Source organism: Oreochromis aureus, linkage group 7 (assembly GCF_013358895.1).
Source record: "Oreochromis aureus strain Israel breed Guangdong linkage group 7, ZZ_aureus, whole genome shotgun sequence".
Classification (NCBI taxonomy): domain Eukaryota; kingdom Metazoa; phylum Chordata; class Actinopteri; order Cichliformes; family Cichlidae; genus Oreochromis; species Oreochromis aureus.
The window spans coordinates 8,204,848-8,221,073 of record NC_052948.1 but is presented as its reverse complement, the minus strand read 5'-3'; the positions used below and the strand labels follow the sequence as shown (position 1 = coordinate 8,221,073).

Below are 16,226 nucleotides of genomic sequence, written 5' to 3'. Positions count from 1 at the left end.
GAGGAACTATCGGGGTAATGGCTAAATCTCATTTTATCTCATTTATCTCATTAAATTAGGTAACTAAACATACTTTAAAACCACCTTTTGTTCTCTTTGGGGGGACTCTGTCAGACGCTCTAGCTGAGCCACTTTATTAATAAGCTTTTTTTTAATGCTCATTTGCTATTAAGATTTCTTTTTGAGCTCCGAACCCCCTCCCTAAACTTGGAATTTTAGCTAATTAACTGTCCCAGGATTTGTTAAATATAAATAAGTGCTTTTAATTATTATTGTTATTATTATTTAATTATTATTTGGTTATTGGGATAACCAATCAGCCATTTTGACGGGAGGTCGGTGAAGCTACAGCGGTGATTCTGGTTGTGAACCGGTAGGAGGAGACTGTGCTCTGTCTTCCGTGTTTCCCTACTATGTCCTAATTGCACTTCGCTCTAGTACCTTTGTGCACGTTTCGATGCCATCCCCCTGCTTTTAAATCTTCATTAGCGATAAACAAGCGGGTTTTAGAATATTTTTGCTCGTTGTGTGCCCCCCCTCGCAGCGTCTTCACTAACAAACACTATCTGGTAGGAGTCGACTGCTTCATCCATGCATTGGAGTCCCGGGCCCCAGCGTACCGGCTCCGGCTCCAGCCATGTCGGCCAGGAATGCAACGGCTACCGGCGGTGACAGAGCGGTAGGCGAACCGGCAGGTAATTCAAACATGTTAAAGCTATTATCACTTTGAATAATAGGGGTGAAATTCAAATGTCTCCGCGGCACTGACATTTAGGAGAAATAGAAAAGAGAAGCGATGTTTTTCCGGTAGTTTTTTTGTTGCTCGTTGACTGTAACTTTGCGCTATTCCAAAAACTAGGTCAGTAGATCAGTAGACCAAGCTCGCCCTCTAACGCTACGCCATTTATGTAAGACAACACGACGCTGTTAAGCAATACCACTCTGTGAATTGCGCTAAATATCCGCCTTGTGTGTTTACCAGTAAAGGATAAGGGTTTTTATATGTAAACTGTGTGTTTTAATGCCTGCTAATGCTAACTCGAAAGATTAAACCACGTAAATGTTAGCTTAGCAGCGGCACCGAGGCGAGGCCAGGGCTACACACTCGGCTAAGACGAGTGTGTTAGAGGTGCTGTCACAGCCAAGGACAGATCGTTCTTGCGGATATTTCTGACGCATATGTTCTGTTTTCTGATGAAAGTGGTGTTTAATCAGCGTCAGTGCTTGCTGCTATTTAGGCCCAACTATGGTCGGTGCCTCTATCCGTTGAATCAGCTCGGCCATTTGTCTTACATTAGCTTGGATGAAGCAGACATTTCTGTAAGTTCACTTTAAAGCTCCGCAGTCTCTTTACACAGTGTAAAATATACTCGGGGCCCTTTAATTAGTTGATTTTAGTACAAACTAAAGACCAGTGCCCATATAAATAAACATAACTGTATATAGTGTAATTTGGTGAGTCAAAGCCAACATTTGTAAAGAATATCTTCGCTCAAATTCAGAGTTCGTAAATGGTAGTTTATAAATTCCTATAATAAGAACTGAAGTCATTCATTTAATACTGTGTGTGTGTGTACATATATATACACACACACACACACACATATATGTATGTGTATATATATACATATATACACACACACACATATATATATATATATATATATATATATATATATGTGTATGTATATGTATATATATATATATATGTATATATATATATATATATATATGTGTGTGTGTGTGTGTGTCCCATGATCACCTTCAGCTATTGCGTATTGTTATATTCCCTCAAATATGCTTCATTGGGATAAAAGTCTTGCATTAATGAATAAACTTAAACACACAATCTTTAATGTTATGGTAAAGTAATGAATAGTATATAGGAAATGAATAGTTAATAAAGCAGCTGGAACCATAAAAGAAAAGGGTGCTCGAGTTGATTTAAGAATTGGACACCTTTTTACTATAAATAACACTCTTTGAAATTCATTTTCCATTAAGTGAGTGTTGCATATTCAAAGATTCATACTCTGAAACTAAAGCTATTGATTATATAGTGGTAGAAAGTAATTTATGTGTGTGAGTGAGTGTGTGTATGTGTGTGTGTGCATGTAATAAAAGAGATGATATCCTCCTCTGCTCTGCTGTATTGAAAGCTCCCAGTAACTGAGTACTGCATGGCACATAACTACTGCCATTTTGAATCCAGCACACGTGCCATATAAACAGTTAACTGTCCAGTAAAGGCATATAATCGAATTGAAAACTGCCCACAGGGTCCTTATCCAGCAAGAGTGAGTGAGCTCAAACTGAACTTGTTTCTACTGGCCAAGGTTCAATTTTTGTTCACACACTGCTCAATTTGAGACAACTTTTAGGATGTAAACTGTGCTGGTGTTCAGGTTGTAGTAATACATATACAAAATAATATTGAGCCAATGTGTTTTTTGTTTTTGTTTTTTTTACTGTAAATACTTTGCAAAACGTGGCCTGAAACGCAGCAGTTACATTTATTTACATGTGCCTTTTGCAAATATTTGACACTCATTATCATACTATAATGATTGTAGCTTGTGTGTGTGTGTATGTATGTTACCTATCATCTTCTTCTGGACAAGTGGACCAATCTTGATAAAGCTTTAGATCAACATTACTTAGGTCACCGTGAGTGCCAAAATCTATAGTGCGTATACAAATCCCACAATCGTATATGTTTTTACATGTAAAGCGCTTTGGGTGCCTTGAAAAGCGCTATATGAAATCCAATCCATTATTATTATTTAACAGTTCAGTTGAGCACTGAATGGGATGTGATGTCATAGAACCTTAATAATCTGCATTTATTAAGGCTGTTGTGTTTTTAACATGTTTTAATGCTTTGTATCTTGCTATATTTAATCTGAACAAGGTGCCCCCCCTCAAAAAAAAAAGAAAGAAAAAAAGTCAGTGATTACTGCCGGCCTCTTGGTTTTTATTACCACTAAGCACGTTTTAAAGCTCAGTTTTTAAAACCTCACGATGTAACTACTGCCCAGCCCATGCAGCAGTATATTAATGACTAACCTTGTATTGTGGATGGATTACACAGGTCTGCAAAAATGATCTCCATTTCCCTCCATCACGTACAGTTTTTTGTTTTTTTTGTTTTTTGCAAAACATGAGGAGTTCAGAAATGTCTGGGAAGCAAAGTCACTGACATCGAGCAGTTTCGCAAGACTTTGGGAGTCCAACAACAGTTTATTCGTTTTGTAATTTGGAACATTGGCGAACCGTTCCAGAAGTGGCTGGCCTAGGAAAATTACTCCCTAGAGCAAATCGACAACTCATCCAGGTCACAGCATAACCCAGAGCAGGACCTAAAGAACTGCATACCTCACTCATCTCAGTTAAGGTCAGCGTTCACAATTCAACAATAAGAAAGGGGCTGGGCGAGACAGTGAACAGAAACACACCTGCCAGTCCGCCTCTTAATCGCTCAAACAAGCAGAGTGAAGGTTTTGGAGTAGCCGTGTCACGCTTTGGCATGTCTTTAAACAGTGTGGAGGATTTTCCTAGCATGAACAATCTGGCTGAATTAAAACGGTTCTGCAAGAAAGAGTGGCCCAAAATTCCTGATTGTCAAAAAGTCTCATTGTCAGTCATCACAGTCGCTTGAATGCAGTTATTGCTGCCAAAGGTGGCACAACCAGTTTTTTGGTTTAGGGAGCAATTTACACAGGGCGAGGTAAGTTTGGATAACTCTTTCCATTTCAATAAGTAAAATCATCACTCTGGGTATTTTTATGTATCATTAAATTAGTTTGTGGCATATATGCAAAATCAAAAATCAAGAATAGGGAAAATACTTTTATCACAGCATTGCATATAAGCAAGTGTAAATAAGAACGTTTACTAGTCTACATTTAGTATCTTAATCAAAGAAGGCATGAAGGAATATGAGTAGTAATTTATTTTTTATCAAGTGCAATATAGCGCTGACCTGAGAACAGTAAAATAAATTGGCTGAAGAAAGCATGCTCATACCATTTACTTTCTTAACCACGTGTTTCTTCAGAATTAAAATCAGGTCTGTTAAGTGGACTTCACCAATCTTGGTGCAGCTTTTAACAATGTAGTTACGTCTGCTCCTGTCTTTTGGGACAACCCATCAAACCAGCATGTGAAAGAAAATGTTAAATTCTATACAATATTTTATATTAAAAATAAATAAATATTGGAGATCAGCTTCTGCATCAAGAGTTGTCCACCATGTTGGATGTGATCCAGTTAGTGGTTGGTAGGGAAGTGTGTATTCACCGACGAGTTGACAGTGGTGGAGTCTTCTGACAACCACTCTCTAGGTCTGTGTGACTGGTGCCTTTATTTAATCCTACAAGGTTGCCATGCTCTGTGTAAATGATACAAACACGGCACATCTCAAGTTGTTACTCGGATATGATTCACGGTTTCTGTGCTGTTTTTGGGAGTAGCTCAAAATGCCACAGTTTACTAACTAAACTTTATCTGCTGGGCAAATAAAGCAAAATCCAATAATCCTATGTTGAAATAAATATCGCTTCATTGTTTTATAGGTTTCTTCTCTATGTAACATGTATATCTATGCTTTCCTTTGCACAGTCATCATGCAGTTAACTGCGTGCCTTATAAATGTTTGACCAGAAGTTGGGCCTTATCATTTAAGCTGTTTAGTTGGTAATGACTGAAGAATGCAAACTTACTGGGCAGGCCCGGGGTGTATGTGTGAGCAGGGTGGAACAGAGTATCCTATGACCTATTTTGATCAGACTGTTTGCCTTTATGTTCCACTCTTGCACATCTGTTCCCATTTCTGTGTTTTTTGTTGTTCTATAAATGAAAACACTCACCATTTAATGTTCAGTGGCAGCTGTTGCAACATTGTTGAAAGTACAACTTATTTAAAGTTAATGCGAAACAAGTCATTTCTCATGTTGTTGCCATTGTGAGTACAGGGTGTGGAGTGACTTGGGTGCAGCAGATGCTCATTCAGGTGTTGAGTGAATGAGCAAATTAATGGGCATGTGACCTTAAGAGAGGGATTGTGGGAGTTGACAGGGGGATGTTTGTATGGCCTGATGTCCATTCAAGTACTCGCCTTCTCTGTAATCCAACAGAACCTGATGGGGAGAGCGGGATTAAAAGTTAGGCTTCAGCCAATCTGTTAACAACTCTTTGGGTCACAAACAGTGTGAAACTGTTAAAACTAGGTGCCATGGATATCAGCCACATTTTGGCTATTTCTTGCCATTATATCAATTTCTCACACATGTACAAACTTGCGTGTCTCTGAGGCCATGTGTACATCAGTCATGGCAACTCATGTTATACCACAATAGATTATACAGTGTAGAGGTGTAGAGCTATTAGTTGGTGGTGTCTGAACAGCTCTATTAAAGCAGTTTGTGCATTATAAGTCTCTGTTAGCACACACTGACCTCAGTTCAAATACATCCCTGTGGGAGCTATGATCAGGCATTAACAGCATGCTGTTTTCTCTCTGAAGGCTGGTTAATGGCCAAGTCTTTGAGCTGTAGGAACATAATGAGCTGGATTCATTAACATCTGAAGGTTCACAGGCAAATATTATTGGAAACCCACTTCAAGTTAGGGAGATGGCCTTACCAATAGGATCCAGTAATTTGAAAACTGTGAGGCTTTTTTCAAGCTTCATTTTTGGTATTTTGATCTAATGTTCAAGGTGCTTGTGCTAATTTCCAGCTCCGTATTTGTATTCCTGCACTTCACTAGAGTAGCTTTGCATGATTCACAGTTCAAAATTATTCTCAGACACTCGATTCAGTGACCATCTGAAGCTAGTTGTTTTAGCTCCATTATTCTACTTTAAAGACAACCTTCTGCTGATTCTCTGCCTCTTGTAAATGTAAGGTTTGAACAGCAGGTGGGTGGGGCTGGCTATGTTTTTGAATATCTGCTTTTACTGGCATCATTTAAAGCCATCAGTAGCAGGGAAAATGGCTGAAACTGAGTTTTGCATAGTCTGAATCACAAGCTTTTGGCTCAATAAAAGTGGCTCTAAAAATAAATCCGCTCCAATAAAATTGCAACTTCTTATGTTAAAGATAACAAAGATCACCACAAGTCAAGTTAGAGCAGCTACACTTGAACAACCCTTTTTCTGTGGTGTTGTCCATTGTTGTGGGGCACCTGGCTAAGTGAAGGGATACAAAGCTTGAAATCTTGAAATCTATTGAGAATGCAGTATCGGAGTCAAAATATATCATTTTTTTCTTCATGTTTTGCAGACCTAGCTTTAGAACCTTTTAGCCATATCCCATCAAATAAAGTATCATTCATTATTCATCATTCATTCAATTTATTTAAATTGCCTTTATATTTTGCCCCTGGTTGTCCACTAACCCACTTCCATAGCAGTGGGCCCATCTGACAGTTTGAGAACCAGTTATTACATCCCTATTAAATCACACAATGTATCTGTATGTGTAACTTCTGTATCAAATATTTAAAATAGTTTTTAAAGCTGGAAGGTAGTATTGCATATACATATATTTGGCATCTTTATTATGTATTAGCTCAGCATAAACAGGTGGAGCAATCTGTTGCAGTAGTGCGTGGTCTCTTATATTGTATTTGAAAATATATCAATTCCTCATGTTTTATGACCAGGTGCACTTCTCTGTGTGTTGCATTTCAGATGATGTGCTGGTTGAGGAAGAACAAAGTACTTCTGTGTCTCTGCCCAGCCTGATGACCCCACCCTCAGCTGCTGGTATGTCCCTGAGCATGGAGTTAACCCGAAAGCGCAAGGGCAGCGTGGACAACCAGTACGTATGGGAGTACTTGCTTCAGGAAAATCTAAATCTTAAGACCCACACTAATATTTGTTGTTAATACAGGCACCGCTGTTTTTCTTTCTAGAGATTCAAAATGTGTTTCAGTCCCTGATGTAGATATGGAGGATGACCAAAACAGGTACAGTTAACTAATAATTGACACAATATGATGCAGAGGAATGCTACATGAAGCTTTAGACCTACTTTTTAGAGACGGTAGTATTTAAACCTCAGTTTCAAGCCTAGAAAATTAGTATTCCCCAACTAGTTGTGAGCATTTACTGGTAGCCGCTATGAAATTGTGTTGATGAGCCCTGGTCAGTGACCTCTGGTAACCACAGGTTGCTTTGGGAAAAGTGTGCATTCCCCAGCTGGTTGGCAAGTGGTAGCTTGCTGTCGCTAGAAGAAATTGGTCTCAAAGAGGTATACCATTCTGTTCCAAGGACCTCCTTGTGATTGCTTTGATCGCTTGCAAATTGCTGCAGTCACCAGGGCTTTGCATGGAAGACGCTGACTTGTCTGCAAACACTTGCTGACTACTTGCTACTCAATACGGTACTGAAAGTGTGAAAATCTAAACTGGAAGTGGAGATAGTTTGCCTTCAAAGTTTCTGTACAGATGGGTGGTTAGGTAGTGAACATTTGCAGTTGGCAAAGTAGTTGCAATCTTCTTTGCAACTGCTTTCACTCTTCACTGACCAACAGACTCAAGCAGCCACTCGCCACCTGGTTAGGAAATACTCTGCAGCAATCTGCTAGTGATCAGAGGTTGCCTGGGGGTCACTGGCTGGTTTCTAAGCCTGTGTAACTGAGGCCTTAGTATGTTACTTGCTGGTGTATTGGTTTTCATGGAATTTGTTGAGAAGAAATTTTCTGAAGTCCTAAAGGATTTCTTCAGGTGCTAACACCTCTTTATACTTTTTTTTTTTGTATGCTTTTAATCAGCATTAAACCATTTCAGATTTGTTTTACTTACAGGTCAGATGGAGAGGACCAACATGTCAAAGTTAAATGCTTCAGGTAGAGTATGACTTAACTGATAAAACTTTCCCATGATCTTGTAACATTTCTGGTAAACTTAAAATGCCAGTTGGTTAAGTTTTGCAATATACTGCAAATCTGTAAAGGCAAAGCAGAAAAGTTGTTTCTATTTTTGTGGCGTTATTTCTGAATTCATGTGTCTGCAGGGAGCCACATAGCCAAATTGAGAAGAGGAGACGGGACAAAATGAACACTCTGATTGACAAGCTCTCAGCCATGATCCCCACCTGTAACCCCATGTCTCGTAAGCTGGACAAACTCACTGTTCTTCGAATGGCAGTACAGCACCTCAAGTCTCTCAAAGGTACCAACTCAATGGGTTTTTTTTGTTTGTTTGTTTTTTATTTGTTCAATTAATGTCGTTACTGATGGTAACTGCCAGTTATTTAGATTATTGGTATTGTGCTGGAATCTCATTTATATCCCTGAGCCGTGAAAGGCTGATGGGGGATTGTCAACACAATAACTGAAGAAAGATGTCGTCAAGGATTTTCAAATTTATACCATAGGTGCATCTACTAGGAAGCTGAGCAGCACTGGCAGTCGTCAGTATTCTTTTTAATTATCATTATTTTTATTTGTGTAACTTTGTGTAATATCTGTATATTTTCAGGTTCAGCAAGTTCTTTTTCTGAAGCCAACTATAAACCATCATTCCTTCCTGATGAGGAGCTTAAACACCTTGTTCTCAAGGTAAACACAGAAGTGCCAAATCTAGCGGTTTCTCTGGTATGAAGTGTAACCTGCATCCCCTTTGGGGATGTTTTAACCTTTCCTTAAAAAGCAGAACAACACTCTGTACAGTCCACATATACTGCAGATTATTATTTTGTTATTTTTTTCAAATAACAATGCCAAGCTTCTCATCTTTTTGTTTTTTTAAATTTTTTTATTAATGTAATTTTATTATAAAGAAAAGTCTGAACATGGTTTTGCAAAGTTTTTGTCTTTGCAGACACACAACAGTGTAACAAAGTAGTTAAAATGCTGCCAATAAACTACATTACTACTGTGAAAAAAATGTTGTTTTTTTAAAATAACAAGCTCTTGCTATTTTTTTCTAGAACATTTCATCACTTTGGCTCCCCTTTTCTCCCCTTTGTTTCCTTATCGTGCAGGCTGCAGATGGGTTCCTGTTTGTAGTGGGCTGTGATCGTGGGAAAATAGTTTTTGTCTCAGAGTCTGTCACGAAGATATTAAATTATAGCCGGGTAAAACTTTTACATTTGTTACTGTTTCTGCAGTGTCTTTTGTTATGAAAACCTGGGACACACCAGATGGCTTTTGTTATCTTGTATCTTGTTAACTAATGTAAATAGATTTGAATCCACAACCATCAGGTGACTCTGGAGTGAGATGTTTGAGTGCACAGCATTTGTTATGTATTGTAGTACTCAATAGAAATGGAAATGTCATCTGAATCTTTCTTTATGTTGGTCCTAATAGTTAGTGCACAATAGTCTGTTGCAGGACAAGTGATTACTGGAAAGATGCCATACACTCACCAGCCACTTCATTGGGTACACCATGCTAGTACCTCAGATGGATCTCTTTGTGCATTTACAACTAACTTAATTCTATATGCCATAGATTCAACAAGGTGCTGGAAACATTCCTCAGAGGTTTTGGTCCAACATAATCACACAGTTTTTGCAGCTTTACTGGCTGCATGTCCATGATGCCAATCCACCGTTCGATCACATCCCAGTGGTGCTCTTATTGGATTGAGATCTGATGATTGTTGAGGCCACTGAGTGAAATTATTGTCATGATTTGAGATTTGTGACACAGTGTTCTCATGTATCCAAGAAAATGTCCCTCACACCATTACACCACCAGCTGCAGCCTCAACTGTTGACACAAGGCAGGATGGATCCATGTTTTCACGTTGTTTATGCCAGTTTCTAATCCTACCATCCAAATGTTGCAGGAGAAATAGACTCATCAGAGCACTGGATATTTTCTCTCTTTCGGACCATAGCGTTGTAAACCATAGAAATGGCAGTTTCTGATGAGCCCATCTGGCACCAAACAACCTTCCAACATTCAGTTTCTTAAATCACCTTTTCTTCCATTTTGATGCTCAGTTTGAACTTCAGTGTGCTTTCTTGACTATTCCTAAATGCACAGAGTTGCTGCTGATTGATTAGCTGATGAGTTTTTAATGATCAGTTGAACAGCTGTACTTAACAAAGTGGCTTTTGAGTGTATTCATGTGCTTGTTGATAGACCATAAACTAATGATAAAAATAACACTATAGTCCTAAACTGTGATTTAAGCCATCTGTGCTCCACACAGTGTCTGGTGTGCTCCAAGGGTCACAGTTAACCATCAGTGTTTTGGGGTTTTTTTTTTTTTTTTTTGTTTGTTTTTTAATCATAAGGAGTTATTGCCTTAGGTCTTAGAGTGGCTTTGACATTTTTTTTTTAATACGCCATAGGAGCCTTGCTTAGGTCAGTTTGATGAGCTGTTTGTTTTCCTCTAGGCGGAGCTGATTGGGCAGAGCCTGTTTGATTACATACACCCAAAGGACATGGGAAAAGTGAAGGAGCAGCTGTCCGCTTCTGAATTATATCCTCGTGAACGGCTAATAGATGCTAAAAGTAAAGCAAATATTCTTGTCTCTGTTTTTGTGTGTAAGAGATTACGGTTAACGTTTCTCTCGTGTCTTTAGCCGGTCTGCAGGTTCAGGCTGACCTTCCAATCGGTGCAGCACGGTTGTGTTCAGGTGCTCGTCGTTCATTCTTCTGTCGCATGAAGTATAACAAAATTTCTGTCAAAGTGGAGGAGAAGGAATCCCAGGGAAACGCCTCCAAAAAGAAAGGTGGAGATGTTATGCAGCAGGTTTTATTAGGTCTAAATTAAAAAAAAAGCTTTTTAATGAGTATGTTAATTGTGTTCTGCTTTTGATTTGTGTCTGCATCTGCTTTTAGAGTCGCAGAAGTACTGCACAGTCCACTGTACAGGCTACATGCGCAGCTGGCCGACCAGTCAGCTGGGAGCAGAAGGGGAGGGTGAAGTGGACAAGCAGGAAAGCTCCCACTTCAGCTGTCTAGTGGCGGTGGGACGCGTCCACAACCACTCATCTCCCCAGGTTAACGGAGAAGTCCGAGTTAAACCCACAGAGTTCATCACGCGCTATGCCATGGATGGCAAGTTCACCTTTGTTGATCAAAGGTAAAACTGGGGTTTATTGTCAAAGTGTGGCAGTTGTTGTGATTTTTACTTTTAAAATAACTATTGATTTTGAATCTGGCCTAATGTTTAAAAGTCCCAGAGAGTCCAGCGCACATTATTAATGTGCAACTGATTAGCATTTGTTATAAAGCCTACTTGGTTAGGTTTTTTCTCTCATTTGTAGTTCATGTCATAAATAATAGTGCTCATCAACAACTAGCTTGTGTATCTATAGCAACATAACAAAATTGGTAGGTAAAACATCCAGTTAACAGATTAAAAATGTTTCTGCTCTTGCTCTGTCTGAAATGTTTATGTTGTATGAATTTTTCCATTTTAAAGGAAATCTTAGTTGATGTAATAGGATATTTGGATCTCTCTTAAAAATATGTCAATTTTCTTTGACAGAGCGACGACCATTCTAGGTTATCTTCCCCAAGAATTGCTCGGAACATCGTGCTACGAATACTTCCATCAAGATGACTTACCCCATTTAGCAGACAGACATCGAAAAGGTGCAGTTTTTATTTATTTATTTATGTATGTTTTTTTTTTTCTCTATTTTGGGTATGTTTAAAGCTATTTCCATGTTTAACAAATGGTTTCATTCTTAGGTTTAATATAGGTCAGATAAATACCTAATTAACACAGAACTGCCAGGAATGTGGGTGTTTTGTTTGTTTGCTTGCTTTATTTTTAACTCCATCCTGCAGAAACTGCAGTAAAATTTTAAGTTTTTTTTAATTTACAAATCATTTTAAATCAAAATTATTACAATTAATTAACAAACCAATACTAAGTAATATATCTCCATTCATCCATTCTCCTCCACTTATCCCATTCATGATTGTGGGGAGTCAAACAAACACGTGTGGCAGCTCTGCTCTGAATTTCTACTCTAGTTTTTACTCTGTCTTCCATGTGTTCACTCCAACCTGTTGTACCCCAGTATTACCTTTATGTAACTATATATAAATCCATTTTACAAAAAGCCATAAAATGAGCTGATGGTTTTAGTATAAGTCAGGCTTGACCAACTCCAGGCCTCGAGGGCCGGTGTCCTGCAGGTTTTAGATCTCACCCTGGGTCTACACACCTGAATCAGATGATTTGTTCATTACCAGTCCTCTGGAGAAGTTCAAGACATGTTGAGGAGGTAATTTAGCTGAGCTGTGATGGATCAAGGACACATCTAAAACCTGCAGGACACCGGCCCTCGAGGCCTGGGTTTGGACACCACTGATTTAAGTTATATGATTTTAAAAGCAAAGGGATGAATATGTCCCTGTTGGTGGTTCTAGTGTTAAATGTCTGTATTTTGTGATCACTGATGTACTTTTAGGTTACAGCGTTACTCTGAAAGTTTTGTTTTCTAGTGTTTTTCTGACCTGTCCTCTTGCTGTTTTTCTTCCACAGTACTGCGGAGTAAAGAGAAAATAGAGACAAACTGCTACAAATTCAAAACAAAATACGGCTCTTTTGTCACTCTGCAAAGTCAGTGGTTTAGTTTTGTAAATCCATGGACCAAAGAACTAGAATATATAGTGTCAACTAACACAGTTATCTCGTGAGTATATGCTTCAGTGGATTTGTACATTTGCTTATGTATCTGTGAGTGCATCTGTATATATGTGTGTTAATTTGAATTTTTCTCTTTGCTCATCCTATGACCAGATATGATCCCAGTCGAGCAGGTCGGTCAGGAAATAAATCTGAACAGTCGAGCAATCCCAAGGCTTCTGAAGGTCTTTATAAAATTATTCTATCAACACATTATTTGCGGGCCTTTTCCCCCCCTTTTAACTTATTTAACTCTTCTGCTCTGTCTTATTTTTCCCTGTTAGACTGTAAAAAGTCTCCTCCTATTATACCTGGCATTTCCAGCACACCTGGGACTATGATATATGCCGGAAGCATAGGAACCCAGATTGCCAATGAGCTGCTGGATTTCAACAGGTGTGTACTGGATATAATTACTTTAAAAACACACAAGTCCAGCATCTGCATCTATGCTCTGGTTACTTCGTGTTGTTGTAGATGATGGATACTGCCGTTTTAAGTTGTTCTGTGTGGGTTTCCTTTAGGACAAACTCATCACCTTCCAGTGGTAACGTCAGTCCCTTCAGTCTGCCACAGGACAAGTCCCCACAAATTCACAATCAAATCAGCAACAGCGTGAGTCATGCCGGCTGTTTATCCAATCAATCCAATCAACTTCATGCATCCTTGATGCATGAAGTTGATGCATCCTTGATGCATGAAGGAGCGTTTCTGCAGGTCCTTCCTCCCTGCAGCTGTCAGACTGTACAATCAAAACTGCTCCCAACAAACATAGAGGTTTATATGTAAAAATTGTGTATGTTTCTGTTCTGTGTCTTGTGTACTGTTTGTTTGTATGTGTGTCTTTCTTGCTGCTGTTACACCCAAATTTCCCCTTGTGGGACAATTATTCTATTTTATTCTATTCTAACTCACATAAAACATTTTCAGAAGCCGAACTATGTCTAAGATGTGATGTTTTGGTCTTCAGGTCCCAAATGGAGAAACATCAGACATGGAAATACCAGGAAAGTCCAGCTCGGAGAGTGAGCCTCAAGGAGCTGCATTCTCAGGAGGAGAGACGCTTATGGGTACTTCCACTCATCCTGTCTATAAACTTTGTTATAATAAACTGAGTCACTTCCTGTATTTATTTCTTCCCTATTGTAACCTGGTCACTTTTCCTTTTGTTTTCACTCCAACCTTACCCCAGAAGAAAATTCCCAGTTGGATTTGGAGAGCGTGGTTGGACCAGGCCTGAATAGCCTCAGCAATGATGAAGCAGCTATGGCAGTGATCTGGAGCCTTTTGGAGACGGATACAAACTTGGGAGAAGCTGTGGACTTTGAAGAGATGCACTGGTCCTTATAGAATCTGCATTACAATGTGGAAAACACCCGGATCCTCATTTTGGAGATGGCAGAAACTGCTTACTCAAAGGAGCAGGATTCTGTTTTTGTTTTATTTTTTTATTTTGTTTTGTTTTGTTTCGTTAAAATTTAATATATTAGTTACTCTTCTCCACATAAGCTGTCTAGTATTTGGGTGGCTGCTCAAAAAGGAGCAGAATCGGCGACATTAAGGGACACCTGCTTTCCCTCTTCAGAAAGAGGATGTGCCTCTTAAACGTTGCAGCTCCCCGCCCACTCACCTTGAAACGCTGTTCCTCTCCTCTCTGCTTTCTTAAATCTGCCGTCAGCCTCAGAAAGGTTGAAGAAGCCGTGAACGCACAGAAGAGTGATATGATGTACATCATGATGGCTCTGGATCCTTGCTTCTATTTCTCTCCACCTACATTTAAACAAAGGTTGGGAGTGGTGACGCAAAAAACAATTGCACTGAATTGATTTCATGTTTTTTTTTGTTTTTCTTTTAAGGTTGTAATTTCATTAGGTACTGTATGCTTGACTAAAATGCAAGGAGGACACCCTAAAAAACTCGCCAAGCTTTGCAACCCTTCCCTCAGGATCCAAAACCGTGGGTTTAAAGCTTACCGTGGCAGACCACACTTCCATAACCTCTACTCTCTTTGAGAGTCACCTAAAGACGTGGCGCTCGGAGATTTTCTCTTGTCAGTATCTGAACATTTTTCTCACAAACGGTGTAGTAACCTCTTCTCTTGTACGCTGACATATGGCGCTGTATATATGTGGGGTCGATATGATTACAAACACCATGTCTTCAGGCCACATGTGTCTTAAAGGGATAGGTTGCATAAAAAGCCTCAGAATTTACTAGTTCCAGCTTCAAAAAAATTTTAGTTGATGAGCTGCCAGTTTTGATGGCTGGTCATTTATGAGCACTACAGTACGACTTCATGCAAATCAGAACGGCACTTTAGAGGTGCTGATTTTGAGGGTTGGTAGCAATGGCTGAAGAGCGAAACCATTTCACATCTGTGACACTTTCTCAGTATGTGTTTGAGACTGATGCGAGTCAGGGAGTTATCCACTTTTAAGATTTTACACACTTCCCTGCATACTGTACAAGTAGTATGTGGTGTCATGAATCAGTACTTGTTCACCTCTGAATCTTTGTTCTTATTGTTGTCTCTATAGTCCTGCAGGTAAGCCATAGCTTCAACCGTTTCTTCTTTTTAAGCACTGACAGTCTGAGAACATGTTTATGTGCTTGTTATGTGGCAGACAGGGTTGACATGGATATGTTTGTTGAGGAATTGTGCTATGCAGAAGTGTCATTCCAAACTTTTTTTCCCCTCCCCTTGATTTCCTCTTGTGTAATAGCTAGGGATGGGTATCGAAACCCGGTTCTTGTTGAGAACCGGTTCCCACTGTTTCAATTCCTTGGAATCGTTTGCCATTTTTGCAAACGATTCATTTATCGATTCCAGTCGCCCCGAAAGACGTCACCACTTTGCGGAGCGTCATTTACCTGGCAGGGCGCCTAAGTGGCTCAAACGCTCAAAAGTTTGATTATATTTTACGAGAACGGATGACAACGGGGCAACTTGCAATACTTGCAAAGTAGATATTTCATTTACGGGAGGAAACACTCCGAATATGCAAAAGCATTTGCTCACAAAACAGGCGATAACCTTAAATGAATGTCATGTTTTTAATTCCGCTCCGGACTCGTGAATCTCAGCCCAGCAGCAGCGGTAACGTTTGCACATCCTCTCCCGTTAATGCGGCAGGTAAATAATCAGCTAACAGTGCATATTATGTTAGCGCGATCTGCCTTATTACAAAACATTACTGTGCGCTGCATTTAGGTGACCATGATGAGACAGACAGTCTGGCTGGCTCAGATGCTGGCAGTTCTCCCTGCAGTCTACCAGTAGCGTCTCCTTTCAGGCCAGGATAGACGAATGTCAGCAGTGACATAAGTTTGTGGTGAAAGGCTTGCACCCATTTGCCACAGCAGATGCCCCCGATTTTCGGGAAGTGAATGTGTTTAATTGTAGGCAGGGACATTAGTGGATATTCTTGTGTAATTGCTACAGAATAATTTATGTTATAATTTGTTAATGCTACAGAAGAATATTTTTATTATTTTACATTTACAATTTTTTTTTTTCCTGGGGACCCTGTGACACCCCATTGAAGAGCCGTAGGCTGTGGATCTCTTAAGAGCTCACTGTTGGGTTCGTAAGGCCATGTTACTCCTAAATTTCT

The 16,226-nt window shown here is 39.4% G+C and overlaps 1 protein-coding gene across 3 annotated transcripts; it reads left to right on the top strand.

The window, feature by feature from the left end:
- Positions 1 to 387: 387 nt before the first annotated feature.
- On the top strand, positions 388 to 15,460 carry arntl2 (aryl hydrocarbon receptor nuclear translocator-like 2). 3 transcript variants are annotated; one of them, XM_039614648.1, is made up of 17 exons: positions 388 to 695; positions 6,695 to 6,824; positions 6,919 to 6,972; positions 7,812 to 7,853; positions 8,021 to 8,178; positions 8,488 to 8,567; positions 8,993 to 9,085; positions 10,361 to 10,478; positions 10,550 to 10,699; positions 10,809 to 11,052; positions 11,461 to 11,567; positions 12,469 to 12,619; positions 12,727 to 12,797; positions 12,897 to 13,008; positions 13,137 to 13,227; positions 13,583 to 13,682; positions 13,808 to 15,460. In XM_039614648.1, exons 1-17 carry the CDS (start codon positions 638 to 640, stop codon positions 13,960 to 13,962), a joined length of 1,914 nt encoding a protein of 637 aa, XP_039470582.1. In that variant the 5' UTR covers positions 388 to 637; the 3' UTR covers positions 13,963 to 15,460. The 3 variants fall into 3 exon arrangements, with proteins under 3 accessions (XP_039470582.1, XP_031615294.1, XP_039470583.1); XM_031759434.2 differs by having other exon boundaries at positions 389 to 695; positions 13,805 to 15,460; XM_039614649.1 differs by lacking the exon at positions 8,993 to 9,085 and having other exon boundaries at positions 389 to 695; positions 13,805 to 15,460.
- Positions 15,461 to 16,226: the final 766 nt, after the last annotated feature.